Source organism: Marmota flaviventris, chromosome 5 (genome assembly GCF_047511675.1).
Source record: "Marmota flaviventris isolate mMarFla1 chromosome 5, mMarFla1.hap1, whole genome shotgun sequence".
NCBI classification, from domain to species: domain Eukaryota; kingdom Metazoa; phylum Chordata; class Mammalia; order Rodentia; family Sciuridae; genus Marmota; species Marmota flaviventris.
The window spans coordinates 144930924-144952685 of NC_092502.1; the positions used below are offsets into that span (position 1 = coordinate 144930924).

The 21762-nt window shown below is 36.8% G+C and overlaps 1 protein-coding gene across 4 annotated transcripts in view; it reads left to right on the forward strand.

The window, feature by feature from the left end:
* Nucleotides 1–21762, forward strand: part of Rai14 (retinoic acid induced 14) — a 136125-nt gene that overhangs the window by 105359 nt on the left and 9004 nt on the right. For 3 of the 4 annotated variants that reach the window (XM_071612649.1, XM_071612650.1, XM_071612651.1), the window contains exons 5-14: nt 5375–5439; nt 9144–9201; nt 10028–10098; nt 12542–12648; nt 13249–13427; nt 13674–13702; nt 15328–15414; nt 16543–16629; nt 18873–18927; nt 21409–21527. In XM_071612649.1, the coding sequence (XP_071468750.1) occupies nt 5375–5439; nt 9144–9201; nt 10028–10098; nt 12542–12648; nt 13249–13427; nt 13674–13702; nt 15328–15414; nt 16543–16629; nt 18873–18927; nt 21409–21527 (857 nt within the window). The remainder of the gene's footprint in view (nt 1–5374; nt 5440–9143; nt 9202–10027; nt 10099–12541; nt 12649–13248; nt 13428–13673; nt 13703–15327; nt 15415–16542; nt 16630–18872; nt 18928–21408; nt 21528–21762) is intronic. The other variant, XM_034636109.2, reaches the window with a different exon arrangement.

The following is a 21762-nucleotide window of genomic DNA, read 5'->3' on the forward strand; positions in this document are numbered from 1 at the left end:
TAGTGTCTTTATCTATTTATTTATTTATTTATTTTAGTTATCTTTCTACATGAAATGCTTGGAAATTTGAGAAGTTTTAATGGGTGGTTTGCAGTCAAATTATGAGCAGAACACTATCATAAGATAAACTTGTGGATAGTTATAGGACAGCATCAATAAGCATATTAGGTACCTTTGGAGACTTCAGTGAGATGGTCAGTATGGGCATCTTAGAGGTGCTGGGCACATACAAGTGCATTTGGCTGCTAAATTTTCATGATTATTGCTCCTTCAACCAGATCACAGATAATGTTTTACTCTTTCAGCTATTGAAAAGGTTCAGATCTTGGGGGCGGGGAGGGAAGAGAAAGAAAAGATTTGACATTCACCACTCCAAGTGTTTTCATTTTAAATTTCATTTTAAAAACCAAGAAGGAAAAGCCCAAAGACTTACAGAAGACTGTCTTTGTGTTTTGTTTTTGGAGGGTTGTCCCTGTTTCTTAATTGCTTGTTTGCCCAACAGTACATATTAATCAGGTAGAGAGGTTAGGTCATGGACCATCCATGAACTGGTCCCGTGTTATTTTCTTGCACCCATTCTTGTTCTTCACTGATATAAAATTGGGAATTTTATCTTTTTTTTTTTTTTTTTAAGAGAATAGTTCTGGACAAAAAGCAAAACTGATGCCAAATTTTTTTGTTTTGTTTTGTTTTGTTTTGTTTTTTGGATGCCTGCACTTAACATCCTGGGGTAAGAAATAGAATTAAATAGATGTAATTGCCAGAAGATTGAAGAAGACCAAAGAATCTTCTGTTTATTATCAATACTTCTCTAAAGCTTTGAGACTCCATTAATAAGCATATGCATTTGACATGTGACAGAATCCAAAATAAGAGTTGCTTGAACATCAGAATTTTATGTCTGTCAATAGAAAGTCCCAGATTGGTGAGGCAGCTCTGCTCCACACCATGAGGATCCAGATTCCTTTCTGCTCCACCAACCAGGGTCTTTCTGTGATCCCAATGACCAAGATGGTTCCCTGGGAGTCTGTACCCCAGTAGCGTCTGGGTTAAGGCAGGCACAGTCCTTAAACGCACACACCTATTTCTCCTCAAAGCTCACTGGACACAACATGGACTTGGCCACATCTGGCTATATGAGAAGCAGGGAAATTCTGGGGAGCAATTTTTCTAGTTAAAACTCAAAGGTGTGCTACAGAAGGAAATAAAAGCAGATTAAATGATTTGCAGTTTCTATCACTCACATATCTTAAATTATCCCTGATTCCTTTGCCCACTTGACTTTCCTGATGAAGATCTAGGGGATTTAGAAGCTGAGGTTTGAAAATGTAAGTAAGGGTCCTTAGTCTTTGCATCTCCAGTTGCTGGTTTAACTTTTATGATTTCTGGGTTGCCTTCTGTTCCATTATGCCCTCTATATATTGCCACTCAATTTTGGCACTGTGTGAAGACACAAAAGATAATTTCATCTTAAAAGTCAGGGAATTTAGACCAGAGACATCAAAAAATGTGCTGTTTATGTGTAATAAGAATTGAATTGCATTCTTCTGTCATATATAACAAATTAGAATAAATTTTTTAAAAAACCTCAGGGACTTTAGATCATGAGGCACTCTGAAGTGTAGCTGCATGTTATACCAAAGTTCATATGTTAATTTGAAATAAAGGAACACCAAAAAGGTTGGTATGATTCAGGGTACTTGACTTGCTATTTATTCATGTATACAGGGAGGTCACAAGGATCACCTGTGCATAAGGCTGAGCATAACCTGGCCTTGAAAATATTCCACATGATACACACAGGCAAAAATATCTTTTGATTCTATGTAAAGCACTGCAAATTTATATTGTGCTTTAAATATAAGGGGAGACTAAGGAATAATTTTTTAACTTTAATAGTAAGAATAAATATTATAAATAAATCTTTTATAATCTGATCTTCTCTCCTGAGAATATAACAATGTGCATGGACTTGTGCTTCCGTGATAAAAATTTGATTTACAGATAAGGATTTCTAAGAGTAATGTCATTAAATGTATTTAAAGTTGTTAATAAGAACTAGGGCTGTGGATGTGATTCAGAGGTAGAGTGCTTGCCTAGCATACACAAGGCCCTGAGTTCAATCCCCAGCACCACACACACACACACACACACACACACACACACAAAAGAACTAAATACTCTTATAATTTTATTATTTAAATTTATTCTGTATTCTGAAACTATGGTTTTTAACAAATTATTTTAAATCTTATCTTTATAGTTGAGTATCATTTTGTTGTTATTATGTCTAAATATTTTTGTATTATGTGCAGAAACTGTACTATCTCAAACTTTGACTTTTTGGTATTAGTTAGCCATATCTAAATATCACATGACTTCCTCAGTCTTAAAATATATACATGCTCTTGAGAAGTGTGGTCTTAGTCCCCTCAGTTATTCTTCCGGTACATTAATTATCTCTTCCTTGTTTTTTTCCAGCATTGAATAAATGTTCACTGTTTGAAATAGGTTAGAGGAAGGTGTTCCATAGCAGGGGTAGCTGAGCCTTCCTGCTTAAAGCCTCTTTCAATAATGGGACTCTTTGGCATCCTGTCATACTCCAGTAGTCTTGATTTTTATAGCATTAGTCTTTTTGCTTGTAGGCAAAGTTCTGCTGCTATACACCTGAATTAGGGTTGCCTTTGTTATCTGTCTGTAGGGAAGTTGCTTCCTGGCATTCTATATAGGTCCACAGCTCTCTGGGAGCCATTCTTATGCATTGTCCCCTTACAATGAGGTTCTATAACTAATAGAATATAATATATTCTGTCCTGGAAATTTTGCATTGGAAAGGAATTTTGTTTTTAATGTTAGCAATGAAAAACATTTCACTTCAGTGTCCAGAGAATGATTTTTCATTTAGATTTTGGACTATTTCTTTTTCTTTCTTTCTTTTTTTTTTTTTTTTTTTTTTTAATGGTGCTTGGGATTTAACTCAGGGCCTTAAGCATGGTAGGCAAGCACTATACCACTGAGCTATATCCCCAGCTCTTGAAAAATGCTTTAATGCTGCTAGTTAGAAAAGCATATCACTTAGCCAGGAATATAAGAATTTTTGCTTCTCTAGAAACACAGTGTTCACATCTAGGTATGATCAGAACACTGGAAGTTAAATGAAAGTCTAATTTTTCTGCTATGATGTATTGTTTAAATGTCCCTACCACATTGTCTTTGGAGAACGTATGCCTTTTTGAAGTGGGTGCTGTTTGTGTAGAACAGCTTTTTTTCATGGCATGGACAAAAGCTTAAATGTACTACATAAACAAGTCTCCAACTTACAATCAGGACGTGTTCCAAAAGTTCATTTGTAAGGCATTTGTTTAAAATTCAGAATGTGCTTGTCCTTAGAAACAATGTATAAATGATGGCTGGGGAGTCCAAGCTGGCCCACTAAAGCCTATTTAATGCATAATGTAACTAAAGTCGTGCTATTATGCTTTATTCATCTTGGGGAGGGGTGTCTTGTGCAATAAATGAGGGCGAAGAAGAGAATATCTTCATCTTCCTACTTTCAAGGACCTCTTTCCTCTTATTTCTTAGCCTCCTTCATCCCCATCCTTCTGGAGAGGGGCTTCTGCCTTGTGGTATTCTACCCCAACTAATAACACCCCTCATGCATACCATTAAGAGCTCTTAGCACCTCTACTGAGGAATAGAAGGGATCTGTTCTTTTGAAGTTACAGACTTTTGTGCAGCTCACCATGATCCTATGACCCTCTGATCTTAAATATGGTGTTTTCTAGCCATGTGATCCTCTAATTAGTAAATTCTGATTGGTTTTACAGAATGCACATCATTCCAAAAGGGGAACAGTATTTTGGAACTGCATCACCATAAAAAAGAAATTGTCTCTCTAAACAATTGGTTCTCAGCTGGGGATGATTTTGCCACTAAGGGTTATTTGGCGATGTCTGGAGACATTTTCAGTTGTCACAACTAGACATCTGGTAGAAAGAGGCCAGAGTTGTGACTTAACTTCCTATAACATACAAGACAGCTATCCACAGCGACTATCTAGCTTAAATACAAATGGGACTGAGGCTGAGAAATTCTGCTTTAAGCCTAAGTGTGAGTTTTCTACAGGTGTTATAGTGGGAATATCTTGGTCAAATGATTTGGGAAATGTAAGCTATGAGTTTCCTAGGTATATTGGGTTGACCGGCCCCTCATTGTAGACATTTGAAATTAGCTTAGCCTCTAAATCAAATTAACAAGAAAATATATTGATAGCCTACTGTGCACAGCGATATTGTAGGCAATAGAGATATAGCAGGTTATGACACAGAAAGTTCCTGTTGTGACCAAGTTTATATTCTAGTTGGAGGAGGGGCAGTTAACTATGTAAATGTGTAACTGTGTGTAACTATATAAATGTGTGTCTAAGAGAGGTTTGAAAGGAGTGATAGAAGGTGCAAGGTACTATGAAGAATAAAGAAATAAAGCAGGGAGTGAGGATAAAAAGCATCAGAGAGGAAGTGGAATTTCCTCCAGTGGAGGAATATGGCCTCCCATGGAGGTGATTGAAAGCGAGCTCTCTGGCTCTTCTAAGGAAGAGAACCCAGGCTAAACCTAGAGGAACTGCAAAGTCCCTAGTGGGGCTCTTCTGACCCTTAGGCTACCCCTAAGCCCCTCTCCCATAGAGTCCTACAAGCCCACTTGGCAGTGGGGGGAGTTGGTTAGAGTATTGGAACCATCCTTGAAGTTATCTGACCATCAAAACACTGATGCCTCATGTTGGAGTCACGAAGGGAACTTAAAGAAATGCTGCTTTAGTGGTCTGTTGTTTTCTAACTCTTCCCCTTCCTCCACTCAAGAACTTTAAAAATCTGAAAGCTCCTGGGAATGGCCGGTCAGGACCAGAGTATGTTTGAAGAAGAGGGAAATGAGGAGTTGAGTAGAGATTAAGTTTGTGGGCCTCTGGTATGTTCTCTGCTGCCCAGTGGGGTGCATGTTTTGGGGTTTCTAGGCCTGGGGTGGTCCTTGCCTGGTGTGACGGTTGTGGACACGGGACATTTGGCACACACATTGACAGCTGAAAGCAGAACTTCCAAGCCTCATGTCATGAGTCTACCACAAGCTTCTGGCCTGGGGCTTAATTGCACCCTAAGAGAACAGCACTTGGAGCCTGTGAATGTTATCCAGTGGGCGGATGCTCTGTTTTCTCCCCACATTTGTGGCATTAAAGAATGTGAGGCTTTAATCTCCAGAGGAACAATTCTGTCTTTGTTAGAGAACAATATATTTCCTCATAGTTGTCTTCAGTACAGAGACGTGAAAGAGATGTGAAAAGTGTGGCCTTTTTCCCCCAACTTTTGCTTTTCAATCCCTTTAGGACACAGTGCTTTACACCTGGCAGCCAAGAACGGACACCACGAGTGCGTCAAGAAGCTCCTTCAGGTAAAAGGCAACTTGAAATTATGTGTCATTTCTAAAAGGTGACCTTATCCATGAAAAAAGAAATACCTCTACACACACACACACACACACACACACACACACACACTTTTAATACTGTCTCAGAACCCGGGTTTCCTACATAACCTCCTTATTGACAGGACAGTCAGGGAGAAGATTGTTTCCATAGCAACTCCCCTGGCAGTGAAGAGGATCCTAACCAAAATTTGGAGTGTCTTCCTAGGAATAGCCTCCTCCCCACACTTCAGTCAATTCTTTTTTTTCACTTTTCTGCAGGATTTGTGACCTCTATGTAGTCAGTTTTTACAAACTGCTGGAAATCCCCGCCATACTGGATCTCTGGTGTCCTGGTATTCTCCTCTATACGTCATTAGTCAAGTGCAGCTCTTCTTGAGAAGCAAAATTTCAACCATTATTTCCTTGTATATAACTTGATGAGCTTTTAGTTCTTGATTCCTGTTTCAGTGTTTGGTTTTTACTCTTCTTTAGAATTATAAGCCAACTCCATGGTTTGATAACCTTGCCAGGAAGTTTATAATGATGCCTTAAGGTGATGACATCCATAAATCTATAAAAATGTATATTCAATGAACCCCTGATAGCAGTCCATACAGTTTTGTCCAGCTGTTGCTAGTCAAAATGCAAGCTGGCTGTTTTCAGGAACAGCAGAAAGCAATAAAATACATGTTTGGAGTACTGTCTGTTCTGACAAGCTGTTGTCTCAGCCCCCACAAGCACTGTTTGGGACCCAGCATCTTGCTTTAATTTGACTGAATCTCTAATGCAGAGCTGTGGTCACATCCTTTGACTTGTCTGCTCGGTTGATCACGTAGCTTCCTGTCTTGCATTACATGCTGCTTGCTACTGCCAATTCCAGGAATGTTTAATCTTAACAGGTCATTGAAGCAAAACTCAAGAAAAATAGAGCAATGTCTGTGGTGCTATATTATAGGGCTTCCCCTTGAAGACACTGAACAGTGAGCTTTTCTTACCTGCCTCCTCCGGGCCACACAATCTGAATAGATGAAGATCACTCTTTTGCCTGGGTGCTCTGCATGTATACCTTCCCGTGTGTGTGTGTGTGTGTGTGTGTGTGTGTGTGTGTGTGTGTCTGTCTGTCTGTGTGTTTCTGTGTGTTTTAAATCTCCATTCCCCTCCTAGCTTGGCTATCCAGACCTTGCATCTGACTCTGATTTTAAGGAAGATTTAACCTGACAAGCTGGAAGTCCTTGTGGGCAAGGACCAGATATTCTAGCCTCTAATGTAATTTTATATCTGGTTGTGCAAATGGGTTGGTTTTTCTCTGGAATCTTTGAAGCCTTTAAGCAGTTCCTTGTGCTGTTCTAAAATTAGGCCAGAGCTTGGTAAGTAGTAACTTGATCTCCATTCTTCTTACCACTAAAGGGCAGGCATTTCAATCTAAGGTAGTTTGATCTTCCCTCTTCCAACTTGCAAATTGTCTCACCAGTGTTCTTCCTGGGTAGTTATGCAAACATCAGCCTTCCTATTAGGTCACTTTCCTTGAACCCTGGACCCGTCTAGTCAGTTCTTCACCTCTTGGACATCCAGGCTCTCTGTGATGTGACCTCCTGGTCTCCTGCTCCACCCTCTGCATTTAGTGACTCCTTCCACCCTCTGCATTTAGCAACCTTTCTGAGCTCTCTAGGCCTTTGCTGTAATTGTCTGTGAGCTAGAGATATTTCCCCTCTCCAGTAAACACCAGTTAAACATTCTGTCTTCTCAAGGCACGGAGCACAAACAAAGCTTTAGAGATTCTACAGATTCAAGTGAACTCTCCCCCTCCCCCTGAGTGCTGGCTAGTCCTCCTACCCTTTCATATACCAAATGGTCGCTGGGCAGTAAATATACGCATTGAACGTAAACTCACAGAGGAGTCACTATCTTGGTGGAGCTCACTGTCCTGCAAACACAGGCACAAACACACATTACAAATTGCAAAGCACTAAAGAGGAAGCCAACAGGGTACTGAGAAGTAGCAGTTCAGGGCAGCCTCATGGAGGAGATGATATTTAAGCTGAGATCCCTAATATGCAAAGTGTCAAGGGGAATGCATTCCTAAAATAGCAAGTGCAAAGGCCCCAAGGCAGGAAAAATACTCATCAGGGAGGAAAGAAAGCCAGTGCATGAGCCAGGGGCAAGGCAGGTGACCAGTAAATGTGTCACAGAAGGCAGGGCCTTGTGTGTTTGTGATAGGCAGACTGCAATTAATCCTAAATACAGTGTGGAACTGTTAAAGGTTTATAAGTAGACAGTGACATTCATAGTTCTAAAATATTATTCCTATTGTGTCAAGAAGTTATTCAGAGGAGAAAAAAACAGAACTAAGGAGACCCACAAGGAAGCTATCTTAGCTGTCCAGATAAGAAGGTGCTGGCTTAGACAAGGGTAGTGGAAACAAGAAAGAGAAGAGGTAGATCAGAGGTATGGTTTCTAGAAAGGATTGACAGAACCTAATGACTCATTAGATGTGGGAGGAGGAATAGAGGAAATTAGAGATGACTCCATCCATGGTTTCTGACTTGTTGACTAGATGGAGGATGGTGTGGTTCAGGTGTGGTAAACGATGGGGAGGAACAGGTTGGGCTTGGAAGAGGGGAAGTTTTGCCTTTGAAGTGCTTGTAAGACATCAGTGAAGTAGACGCAGTGGGTTATCAAACCTGGTGCTCACAGGTGACATCTGAGTAAGATTGCACATTCTGCCAGGTTGAAATCCTGGCCCTGCTGTTCACTGTGGCCTGATAAATTAACTTCTTTATGCCCTAATTCCTTTGCCTGAAAATGGTAATAGTAGCATCTATCCAGGGTTGTTAGGAACCGTAAAGCATTTCTTTGAACACAGTTGGGTGCATGATAGCTCTTACTTACACAATACTTATGTTGTTATTATTGGTAAGATGGACATTGGGAGTTCCTAGCCTCAACTTCTTGACAGAATTTCAAGCTGCAGGTGTGGATGAGATCACTAAGGAAGAGTGTTTAGAGAAAGAACAGTGAAGAGGCCCCAGGTTTTATGTCTGGCTGGAGGAGGAGGAGTGGTCAGAGCAAACAGAAGTTTTCCAGGCAGGGACTTGCATTGCTGAGAGGAGGACTATTTGATGAAGAGGGAATGGAATGCCACTGAGAGGCTAGTAAGAGGAGGACAAGAAGGCTATTGGGGTTGGAAACTGAAAGGAGGCTGGTGACCTCCGCTAGGTCCATCTCCATGGAGACACCCAACTCCATGGCTGACACTCAACTGCAGTGGAGTCAGGAGTGAATGGAAAGCAAGAAGCATCGACTGCATGTTGGCAATTCTTAAGAGAGCTGGTTTTATGAAGGGGGAAAGAGAATTAGGTTAGGCAATGGAGAGAAAGATAGGATCAAGGTGAAAGATGCTAGAGCATGTTTGTTAGCTGGCCGGGGCTGTCCAGTGGTGACAGAGTGATGAAGTCAGAGGAGGAAAGGGCAGGCAAAGCAGCAAAGGATCAATTGGCTGCCTAGGTCATGATTATTTGGTTAGTCTCCAGCGCCCCCCCCCCCCCAAAAAAAAAAAAAGGCTGTAGGAATACAGCAACTGGAGCTTGTTCCCTTCCTAATAAGACATCAGACCTTACAGGAAAAGAATGAACTGAATAAAATTCTTGCAGGATATTCTAATATACATATTTACTATTTTTGTCTTATAGTCTAAATGCCCAGCCGAAGGTATTGACAGCTCTGGGAAAACAGCTTTACATTATGCAGGTAACTTTCCTTCTCTTATTTGTCCTCTTCTGTCATAAGAAACACTAATTTTCCATTGTCTTTATTCAGGCCATTAACCTTACAGTACTATTCCCAGGATTGTTTTCTGTCATCACTCCTAGACTTTCTCATTTTACTCAGTTTGAAAAACATGTTGAGCTTTACAAGGAACACACCTAAAATTCATCAGTTGCCTGCCACACAACCAGAAAAGGTTGTCATGGTTAACTTATTTTAACTAGGATTGAGGATGTAGCTCAGTAGTACAACGTGTGCACAAGGTTCTGGGTTCAATCCTCAGCACCAATTATTTAATTAATGTGTATGTACATGCAATTGATTTATCTATATGATTTAAATCTCTTTTTAAAGAGATAATCAGAAGTACTAGTGGATTCAGGTTTTCTGTGATATAGATTTTTTGATTTGGTGATCATGATGGACATCAATCAATTCTATTTGTCAACATTTTGTTTTAGCATCTGTCATGCAGCTGAGAGTGACAAACGTTGACACTGAGCTCTCAGGCAGTTAGGTGTAAAAATTCTTTTATTGATAATTGTGGAAAAGCTAAGTCTTATGAAAAGATAAAACAAATGTTTGCCGAAAGGTAGTTGAAAGTGACTGGCTGTACGTCCAGGTAACTCTGAAATGAAGCAGTAATTTTCAAATACCTCTTACTTACCTTCCTAATACCATTTCTGTTGAGTGCAGCTTGAGTGAATGTTTGATTCCAAATCAAACACAAACTTCTTAGAGGCGTTGATGCCCTTGGTTATGTGAGTAGCTTTGTGAGTGGATGATGTTTGTGTTTTCCCTCCCTCAGCGGCGCAGGGCTGCCTACTAGCTGTTCAGGTCCTCAGCGAACACAAGAGCCCTGTAAACCTCAAAGACTTGGTGAGTACCCGGTGGCCACTAGAGGTGAAAATGGACAGTGGTTTCTAGAGCATTCTGAGAGTCACTGAGACTTTAGAGACCCAAGTATCTTAAAATTTCTATTGCTTTTCAACCCAGGTCTTCTTCTGCAAAATGGTTTTCTGTATTATACCTCCATTGGTCCATAAATTATTAATTCATTTTGCAGCATGCACTTCTTTCCTGTGTATATTTGTTTCTAAATATATACATGTATTCTGCCATCAACCTGAATATGAATAAAACTTACTTTGTTGATTTGTAAAAGTAAGAAATAAGTCCAAATGGAAATTCTGATATTTTCTTTCTGTCCCCCATGTATTACCTTGGAAGCCTTTTGGTTAGAATTTTCCAACTTTGAAGACAGAAATATTTCTATCCTATTGTAACCTCACAGGGTTATTTAGAGAATAAATTTACATGCCTTCATGTACGATTACAGAGTTAAATTTCATGTTATAGCTTGATTGACATGTATGATGTAAAGTGACTCAATAGACTGTAAATAAATCCATATTCTGAGTCTTATTAGTAAGGGTTGAACATCCCTAATCCAAAAATCCAAAATCCTAAACACTGCAATTTCTGAAACTTTTTGAGCACCAACTTGATGCCACAAGAAGCCTGTTCCACACCATGAAACTTTGTTTCATGCACATAATTATTAATAATGTTGGATAAATTACTTCCAGACTATGTTTACAAGGTCTTCATGAAACATAAGTGAACTTTGTGTTTAAACTTGGATTTCATCCACAAGGTATCTCATTATTTATAGGCAAATACTCCAAAATCCAAAAACATCCAAAATCTAAAACACTATTACTTCATGACCAGAAAGTACTATAACTTTATAGAGACAATGCCTAGTATTTTTATCAGCTGTTTTCCTGCTACGCTCAAAAGACCTGATAAGAACACTTCGGGGAGGAAAATCTAATTTGGGGCTCATAGTTTCAGAGATCTTTGTCCACAGATGGCTTTGAGGTGGGGCAGAATATCATGGCAGAAAGATGTGGCAGAGGAAGGCAGCTCAGGACATGATAATGAGAAAGTAGGTAGAGAATGCTGCTTAATAAGGACAAAATATAAACCCCAAAGGCACGCCCCTAGTGACCCACCTCCTCTAGCCAGACCTTACCTGCATACCATTACCACCCAATTAATCCCTATTGAGGGATTAATGCACTGATCAGTTTAAGGCTCTCATAATCCATCATTTCACCTCTACACTTTCCTGCATTGTTGCACACACATGAGCCTTTGGGGGACACCTCATAACTAAACCACAACACTTGAAAATCTGTCTGAAATTGTACTATAAGACTTAATTCTGCCAGGTGTGGTGGCATAGCCCTGTAATCTTCCCTGTTTGAGAGTCTAAGGCAGGAGAATCACAAGTTTAAGGCCTTACCTCTTAGAGAGACCCTGTCTCAAAATAAAAATAAAATAAAAAGGGCTGAAAGATAGTTCAGCTCAGTGATAGAACACTAGTGAGGTCAATCCCAAGATAGAAGTAGAAGGGGGAAAAAAAAGGATTTAATTGTTAAATAGCAATTGTACCTTTTTAAATCCCCATTTTTAACATAGGTTAGGAATATTGTGGTTAATCTTTTTTTCTTTTTCTATGTGAATGTTTTTAACTTAAAAATTACTGGTGACTTGCCTGTGGGGTATGTTCTCCCCACAAAAGACAGGATAATACATTTTCTTTCCCGTTTGTGTCATTTTTATGAGGCTCTCCTCAATCTGGATTACAGAAATACTTACCTATATGTTCTTGTATTTTTCTCATTTGTTTTATATTGCAATGTTTTCATTCTCAATCCATTTGATATAGTTTATATACAAGTTGGGGATCTAATTTTCTTTTTCCAAAAGGATTGCTAATTGTCATGACAAGTTAAGTAATTCTTTTTTATCCATCTTTTATCTTGTCTTGTGTTAATTTGTTGTTTTGGCACTTATTAAAATTATGAAAGGTACGCCTTCTGAGAGGAGTAGAATGACAGCGAGTAGGTAGTTCACTGGGAAGAAGCTGCCTAGAGCAGTAAGTCCTTTTGAGCCATGTGGAGACAAGTCCTTCATTTCTCCAGAATCATTCTTCAGTACATGATACTCTTGCCTTAAGCCTGAACACATCTTGAGTTTAATACTTTTTCCTGTGATCACTCAGACTCAGTGACAGCTGAGGGAACAGGCAAGCAGCCCAAAAGGTAAGGCTTCTAGGGAAATGGTAACACAGAAATTCTACAAGAGTTGGCCATGATGTAATGGTGGCCATAAAGGGGCCTAAAATATCATGATGGATCAAATATTACACCAGCAGTACAAGTCATGGGGGTACCTGGGGAAAGAACAAGGGTCTCTGTGATTCTGGCATTTGGTGTTAAAGTTAAAATCTAAATCAGAGTTTGTCTCCTAGGATGGGAATATCCCGCTGCTTCTTGCAGTACAAAGTGGCCACAGTGAGGTCTGTCGCTTTCTCCTGGATCACGGAGCAGATGTCAATTCCAGGGACAAAAACGGAAGGTATGTATAAACAGGCAAAAATCATGTGACTTAAGTGATGCTGACATTCTGAGTCTTTCACAATATCATAGCTGTATTTTGAATGGTTTGTTATAATGTGTTTTAACTTGTTTCTTTTTAAATTTTCTACCTTTTTGGTAATCAAGAATCTCTTTCCACTTAAAAATAATGTTTCCCAGACTCTGAGCATCATTGCTGACTGATGAAACCATTAAATATCAAAGTCGATTAAGCTATTTCTGTGTCTTTTCATGAAAAATAAGTAAACATATTGGTTACTTTTGAGAAGTCTTCACATTGTACAGGTTCTGTAAAATATTTGAGGTACAAGGGTAAGGTTTGTGGCAATCATTAAATACTATCGTTTTATATCAAACAGTAGATTGTTTCTATGTTATTTGACTAACTATGGTTTAACATTTAAATTTAATTTGCAGTTTAAAAATAAATATACCACCTAATTTCATCTTGATAGCATTTCATTTTGAATTTCCCAGATGATTAAGTAAAGGTTCTTTTCCCTGTTTTCAGGACAAAGAATTTCCGAGGAAAGAGTTTTACATTTATTTAGCGCTAATTTTGTGTCTCCCTTTTCTTTAGAACTGCTCTCATGCTGGCTTGTGAAATTGGCAGCTCTACCATCGTGGAAGCCTTAATTAAAAAGAGTGCAGACCTAAACCTTGTAGATTCTCTTGGACACAATGCCTTACATTATTCCAAACTCTCAGAAAATGCAGGAATTCAAAGCCTTCTATTATCGAAAATCTCTCAGGATGCTGGTATGTGAAAGAAAATAGTCAATGTTGTTTTAAATTCATGTACTCCATTTCCCCCAAAGGATAAAGGAATTTGTGCAATATATATTTTATTATTCTTTTAAACATAGGCTTGAAGAAAAATGAAGTGTTAAATGTTGTGTATGATGTGTGTGTGTGTGTATGTGTGTGTGTTTCCACCCAAAGCAAATATGAAATATGAGTCATTATGGTTCTTATGGTAATTTTCTTTCACTTTTTCTTCTTTAGACTTAAAGACCCCAACAAAACCAAAGCAGGTATTTATCTTTTGGGGGTAGGGATGTTTTTTATCTTTGTTTATGAGTATTTGAAAATGTTTATAATAAACTTTATAGTTTACTAGAAAAGTGATGATGACTACCTGGTGTGGTGGCATATACCTACCGGTGTATCCCAGAACTCAGGAGGCTAAGGTAGGAGGATCAAAAGTTTGAGGCCAGCCTCAACAAATTAGTGAGACCCTAAACAATTTAGGAAGACCCTGTCTCAAAATAAAGCCAGGTGTAGTGGTGCATGCCTGTAATCCCAGCAGTTTGGGAGGCTAAGGAAGGATTGCAAGTTCAAAGCCAGCCTCAGCAAAAGCGAGGTGCTAAGCAACTCAGTGAGAGCCTGTCTCTAAATAAAATACAAAATAGGGTTGGGGATGTGGCTCAGTGGGTGGGTGTCCCTGAGTTCAATCCCCAGTAACTCCACCCTAAAATTTAAAAAGGTAAAAATAAATTTAAAAACAGTCTGGGGATGTAGCTCAGTGGTAAAGCACCCCTGGGATTAATCCCCAGTATCAAAAAGAAAATAGAAAAGTGATGATGACTATGTGGAAGATACTTAAGGAGTGCAATGTCTTTGGAATAAATGATTCGTTATTATGAGGTGGTAAATGTTTTCTTAATGATTTACCTTATTTCAAAAGCATATAACTTTAAACTTGCTACCTATATATTCATCTTTTTCTGAAATGTACTAATGCTTCCCACTGGTGTGAAAATGTTTGATGTGGTTTAAACACTGAGACTGAATAACAATATTTTAGCTACTTGTAATATCACATGGACTACAGACCTATAGTCACAAAAATGCTAGCTATTTAATGAAAATAAGAGATTGAACTTTTCCTTTTATTTCTTTTCCCCCCTAAAATTTCACCTAGAGTTAAATGCTTGTATTATCATATGAACTACATACATAGGAAAATCTTAAATACTTAATGAAAATAAGACATTTAGCTTTTCCTTTTATTTTAATTGTTTTTCACCCTAAAATTACACTTAGTATTACTTGGAGTAGAAATTTAGACGTTTGCCCTGTTATTTTGGAGTTTTTCTAAAAAGCATGTTGTCACTATTAATTTAAGTTTGGTTGTTCTATTTATGTATACATCAAGGTTCTTAAAAAAATTATAGACAACAAGTAATACTGAATATATTATGTGCTAAATGTATTCCTTACCAATAACTTTTAGAGATGAGGTTCCCCCTTTCCCTCATGTTTACTTTCTTTAAAACAAAAGGTGGGTGGTGGAAGTCATGCAGAGATGTGGGAAATCCTGGTGTTTTGCATTAAGATGGAAAGTACATGTGAATGTAATCTGGGTTCTGATTATGGTAGACAACTCTCGTCCTCTACTTTCCCAGTTTTCCACACCAACTTAATCTGGTTTTGTCTATGTTTTTAATCTTCTTGCTATGAAAGCATGGACTGCTAGAAGAAAATGTAGAGCATGCATATTACTGTATTTTTATGTTGATAACAGATTCCAGGTCTTGATGGATTAAGAAATGCATGGACTATAGAGGTTTTTCTCATTTGTTTGATGAAGCTACTTGCTCAAACTTTACTAACCTAACTAACCCACCTCCATTCTTTGGACTGTGATAACTTTCAGCATGATCAAGTCTCTAAAATAAGCTCAGAAAGAAGTGGAACTCCAAAAAAACGCAAAGCTCCACCACCTCCTATCAGTCCTACTCAGGTAAAAACCAAAGCAAACCAGCAATCAATAAGCAGAAAAACAACAATAGTTTCATCATTTTGCGTTTAGGTCACAAAGTAATGTTTTAGACCTGACCCTTAGCGCACATTTAAAATTTTCTTAAATTTTGTAGATTACAAATTGTGATAAGAAGTATTTTGATAATTAGTATGGAAACAGTGTTGACTTTTATCTGTTTCAAAACTGGAGGATTAAATAGTATCTTTTTTAAAAGCCTCAAGAAATTTCTCAAAATCTTATGACAGGCCAGGCACAGTGGCACATGCATGTAATCCCAGTGGTTTAGGAACCTAAGGCAGGAGGATGGTGAATTGAAAGCCAGCCTCAGCAACTTAGCAAGACCCTAAGCAACCCTAAGCAACTTAGCAAGACCTTATCTCAAAATAAAAAGTGAAAAAGGCTGGGGATGTGGTTCAGTGATTAAATGCTTCTGGGTTCAATCCCTGGCACAAAAAAAAAAAAATTTAAAAATAATATTATGATAGAAATTTTTTTAAGATAATAATAAGTCAGCCTATTTTTAGTTCCTCATATTAACAATTCTAGTAAGAGTTAAGGGTAAGATAATGAGTAGTTAGTGAGGCAGTTAGATTAAAGTGAACTTAAGTTGGTTTCTTAAAACATTGCTAAAATGTGTTTTTCTAATTACATTTACAGTTGATTAATACTAAAAATAGTTTTATTTCTAAACTTATAAAAACTACTTCATAGAGAAGGAAGCACAGAAATCTGTGAAATGGCAAACAAAACAGGTTGGGGTTTATTGTTTAAAATCATGTCATGAAAAGAATAATCTATTCAAATAATAGAAATATCTCACTGATAAATAATTATAAATATATTTTAACATGAAATACTATTCATTAATACTATTCTCAGCCTATAATAGAAGTTTTATAGATTTAAAAAACTGATTCTAGTTAACATAGGAGCAAAGTTATACTCTGCAAAACTCAAAAATTATTTGATATAGCTGAATTGCCTGTGTTAACTGAAGCTAAGGGTACTTACTGAGTTTAGTTGCCTGGATGTTGCTTCAACAGCACTAGAAAAGAAAACACTTTGAGGACACATTCTTTACTGGTGGTTTTCATTTTCTTCTTTTAGTTGAGTGACGTGTCTTCCCCAAGATCAATAACTTCAACACCACTTTCGGGAAAGGAATCAGTATTTTTTGCAGAAGCACCCTTCAAGGTATTTCCTTTCTAGATTCAATTTTGTTCTTGTATTTTATGATACATCATAGACTTGCTTTAAGTTATATAACACTGGACAAATATAAATAAAGTAGAATATACTTCTCAGTCATTCGCTCACAATCTTTTCATCATGAAGGACCCCTTGATTATTTTTCCTGGCTTAGACACTGTAAAACAAGAATAGGGAGAATTAATTGCAATTCCTAATCAATAATTTTCTTCAATAGGAAAAAATGGACAAAGGTTACTTATGGAATCCAAAAAAATAGAACTCATAAAAGAATACAATGGGGGACCAGGGAGTGGAGAGATTGGGGATATGTTGGTCAAAGTGTACATCTCAGTTCAACAGGAGAAGAAATTCAAGAGATCTATTGTACAATATGGTGGCCATAGTTAATAACAATGTGCTGTATTTTGGATAATTGCTAAGAGAGTAGATTTAAGTATTCTAATCACAAAAAAAATGATATGTGAGGTAATGCATATGTTGATTAGTACAATTTAGCTATATTATATACATATTTCAAGACATAATGATGTACATGGTAAATACATATTTTTTCCTTTATTCATTAAAAATTAAATTAATTTTTTAAAAGGTGTGAAAGTTACTGGCTTCTGACTTGTAGTCACTCCTTTTATTACTTAATAAACATTATTTATGAAGTGGCAAACGTTACATTTTTTAAAAATTCTCTATGTACAATGCAATATCCTGTATTGGATCCTTAGATAAAGTATGTTAGTGGAAAAATTAGATGTGGAAGGATGTGGAAGAATTAGACTGCTAATATTCTGTTGGAGGAAATTACATGGTACAAACTACTTCAGAAAACTAATAGTTTCCTTAAAAGTTACACAAATACCTACAAGATGATACAGTCATCCACTTATGGGTGTTTAACCCAGGAGAACTAAAAGCATATCTATATAAAACATTATATATAGATGTTTAGAGTAGCTTTATTCACAGTGTTCCTAAATTGGAAATGACCTGAATGTGTATCAACAAGTGAATAATACAGATAATGAGATATATTCATATAAAATAATGTTACTCAGCAAAAATAGGAATGTGCTGCAGTGCAAGCAACATCATAGACAAATCTGAAAATCATCATGCTGAATGAAAGTAGTGAGCCACAAAAATATCCCCACTTTTTCCATTACATTCCATTTATAGCAGTTTTAGAAAATGCAAAATGGACAGGTTGCCTAAGAATGGAGTGGGTAGGATTAGCTGTGATAAATGCATGAGTAAACTCTCAGGGAAAAGGAAATATTCTAGATCTTGATTATAGTGTTAGTTCCATGGTTATACATCTGTCAAAACCCCTTCAGATTAGAAAATTTGAATAGTATATTATACCTTATATAATTAAAATATGTACATTTTCTGGAAAAGGGAAAGGACAGCTTTTTATAAAGAGAAACATTTGCCAAAAATAAGCAACTTAATTTTTAGCATTTTGGCTTTTGCAAAAGTTCCTTTGCTGAAAAGTAATCTCTTATCATTGTCTAGGGTTCATCTAGATGAAACATAATAAATTTTTGGCAAGTTAATATAATGTTTTGAAACAAAAGCCTTGAAATGAGAGTTTGTCTTTGAAGTTCCAAGAATTTTTGTAATATATTAACAGATATTCAGGGACAGAGGGTTAGAGGAAATCTTTAAGGGATCAGTTGACAATCCAAGAGTATATGCATTTTTTCCCTTATAAAATTATCTTCTTATTCCTTTTAGGTCTTATTTATTAGCATCTCTTTTAGAAAGATTAATTAGATTAATACAGATAATTTAAAAAATGATTAAGCTAAAAACATCTACTTTTAATATACTTTAATGTATAACCCAGATAAATATAACTTCTATTTGACATCATTAAGAAAGTAGTCTTTTCCATCTTATTTATTTAGGACATAGCCCAATATGTAAACTATGGCATGAAATTATTATAATTTTAAATATATTTGTGTTGTGCTCCCTAAATTATATTTCTGAAAAGTCTTTTGAAAATATGCACTCTGAAATTTCTAATATTTAAAAAGTTATACCTTAGTAGATAATTGCCATGTTTTCACTTGTAAAATATCTTCTTTCCTTCAGATTTTTTATTTTTCTTGTAGGATAACAGACTCTGCTCTCTGTAAGCTTAAGGAGGAAAATCTACCTGATTCTTTTGTGCAATGTTATATTTAGGAGTATTATTTTTACATCATTTTTTTTTTCTGCAGGCTGAGATTAGTTCTATACGAGAAAACAAAGATAGACTAAGTGACAGTACTACAGGTAAGATAAAGCAGCATCTGTTTTTGTTTCTTTGAACAAACTGTCTTTACTCCATGTCTCTTTGAACAGAGCAAAGACAAAGCCAGGAACAGCCTGTGGTCATAGAGCTGCCAATAATGCAGCTCTGGGCTTCAGGGGCCTGAACCTGGATTTTAAAAAATATCTAACTTTGGTATGTAAAAAAGTCCATTTCTGTTTTCACTTGTCCATAATTAAATGTTAGCATTTCATTCAATTATGAATATAGGAAATAAACACAGGGGTATTAGCAGACCAGTGACTTTATCACAAGAGAATTCCCTGCCAATTTCCTGTCACCTTACTGTTATTGCAGATATATTGGAAATTCATTTATAATATCACCACTAGAAATCATGGCAGTTATTAGACCTGCTTTTGGATATTATTATTTGGTGTGTTACAAGATAATCTTATAGATTACGGTATATTTTATCCTATGCATTTAAAAACAGGCTGTAGGCTGTTAGGTAATAGCATAGAGCACTCATTGCAGCTGAGCAGCAAATTATATCATGAAGGGAGAAAACCATGCACCTCCATGACTGTCACAATGTAACTTTACCACTTAGATTTACAAGTAAACCACACAGTCAAACTGTCTTAACAAAGATAGGTTTAATTTGTTGTATCTTTTAAGAGTCCCTTCTAAAGAAGATGGAGATTCCTAAAGTTTAACTGAATCTATAAGAATGTAGTATGATTTCTTCAGAATTAATTTATAATAGAGTAGATGATTTCAAGGTTTCCCTTTAGCTCCAGCACTCAGTTTCTTAGAGTATTGTGCATTTTATATGAGTCTGGACCTTTGATTTGCCAAATTGAGAAATATTAAACTTTCAAATTCCTGGCAGAGATCAATGTTAATACTTTGAACAGGTTTTACATGGTTTACTTTTAAAACCATCCATTGTATCTGAGAAGTAACTTCTGTTGATTAGAATTGAGGTCATGCTTCAATTCCCAAGTTTATCACACCAGACTTTATCTTAGGAGGACTCACAAAACTCAGAGGACTTACCATACATCAGAACAATGCCTTATATCAGATGTAAATTTTTCTATGAAAAAAACATCATTTTTTCGTCCATCCAAATTAAGATTAAAGTTTTCATCTCTGCATTGAATGGCTGTGAATAAATTAAAAGCATAATAGTAAAAAATTTAGATTTGTACTTTTCAAAGAGTCATCTATAAACTATTGCCAGTCGGCAATAATAAAAGAGTTTTCACCAGAAAGTCATCCGGCTATATCATCTTGTGCAACTGACGTTTTTTCATAGGAAGTCTTTCTGCATTTCATTTCGTTCTGAAGCTAGTTCCATGTCTTATCCTAGTGAACACTTTGAGTAGCATTGTTTCAAATACTATTCAGGCATGATAATCAGTATGATGCTAAAAAGTGTGGTTTACTAACTGTGATTATAGTGTGATTTGGAGAAAATCATTTCATGCCAGGTGGTCAGTGAACGCTTTTAAGGAGGAGGTAAACTTTGATGGGGTTGTAAAGGATGCTCAAGAGTTATCTAGCTGGGTTCAGTGACGCACACCTGAAATCCCAGTGGCTCAGAAGGCTGAGGTAGGAGGATTGTGAGTTCAAAATCAGCAATGGCCAGGCACTAAGCAACTCAGAGAGACATTTTCTCTAAATAAAATACAATATAGGGCTGAGGATGTGGCTTAGTAGTTGGGTGTCTCTGAGTTCAATCCCTGGTACAAAAAAAAAGGTATCTAGGTAAAGAGATGCAAGGACAGTCCTGTGGATAAACAAAGAGTCTGAGGAAATGGAAATTTAGGAAAGATGTAGTGAGTCATAAACCAGAAAAATAAGACTGGGGCCAGATAAAGAGGCCTTAACCCATATAAAGGAGTTTGGAGATTATTTTTGGAGGGAAACAAAGCATTTGAACCAAAGGAATGGCCTGACGTATGTTTTGGGAAGACTAATCTGACATTGTTGTTTTATTCTGGATCAAGTTCCATGTCTTATCTCAGTGAACACTTTAAGTAGCATTTATGTCCCTACATTTTTACTGGGGAGAATATATGGGGCATCTGAGTAAGCCATGTGCAAAGTTTCCGAGAAAGGTGATAGAAGTCTGAACTTAAGTAATGCTCTGGTAGGAATAAGAAATAAATCAGGTTCCAGAGATCTTTCTAGAAGGATTCACATAACTGAGACTTAATGAGGTACAGAGAGAAACCAGAAACCAAGATTAATCAAGTGAATGAATAATGCCCAAATCCATCAGTTTTATAATTAGCTTGATACACCTGTGCTACAAATACTATAGTCAGGAAATGCCAGTAATTTCTATTCATCTACCCAACGGGGGATGAGGAATGGTTATAGTTAGGACTTTGAAGAAGAACTGGTTAAGCCAGAAAGTGAGTTTGTTAGAAGTTAGAGAAACAGCAGTTTAATTTTTAAAAACATTTTAAATTGCCTTTCTCCTTTCCAAGGTGCCGATAGCTTATTGGATATAAGTTCTGAAGCTGACCAACAAGATCTTCTTGTGCTGTTGCAAGCAAAAGTTGCCTCCCTTACTTTACACAACAAGGAGTTACAAGATAAATTACAGGTAGCTAAATAGATTACTACCACAGATAATTCTGTGGAGTCAAATGGCTATATTTTGGGGGTGTACATAAGTTTCTTGGGTAGATAACAGTATTCTTCATTAATTCTATTTCTGTAAATTGGTAAATTTTATATAATTACATATATAGTTATATAATTACATATAAATTATTAACATTTAAATATAAATAGAATATATAAAAAATTTTACACAAATAAAATTTGTTTATAGATTC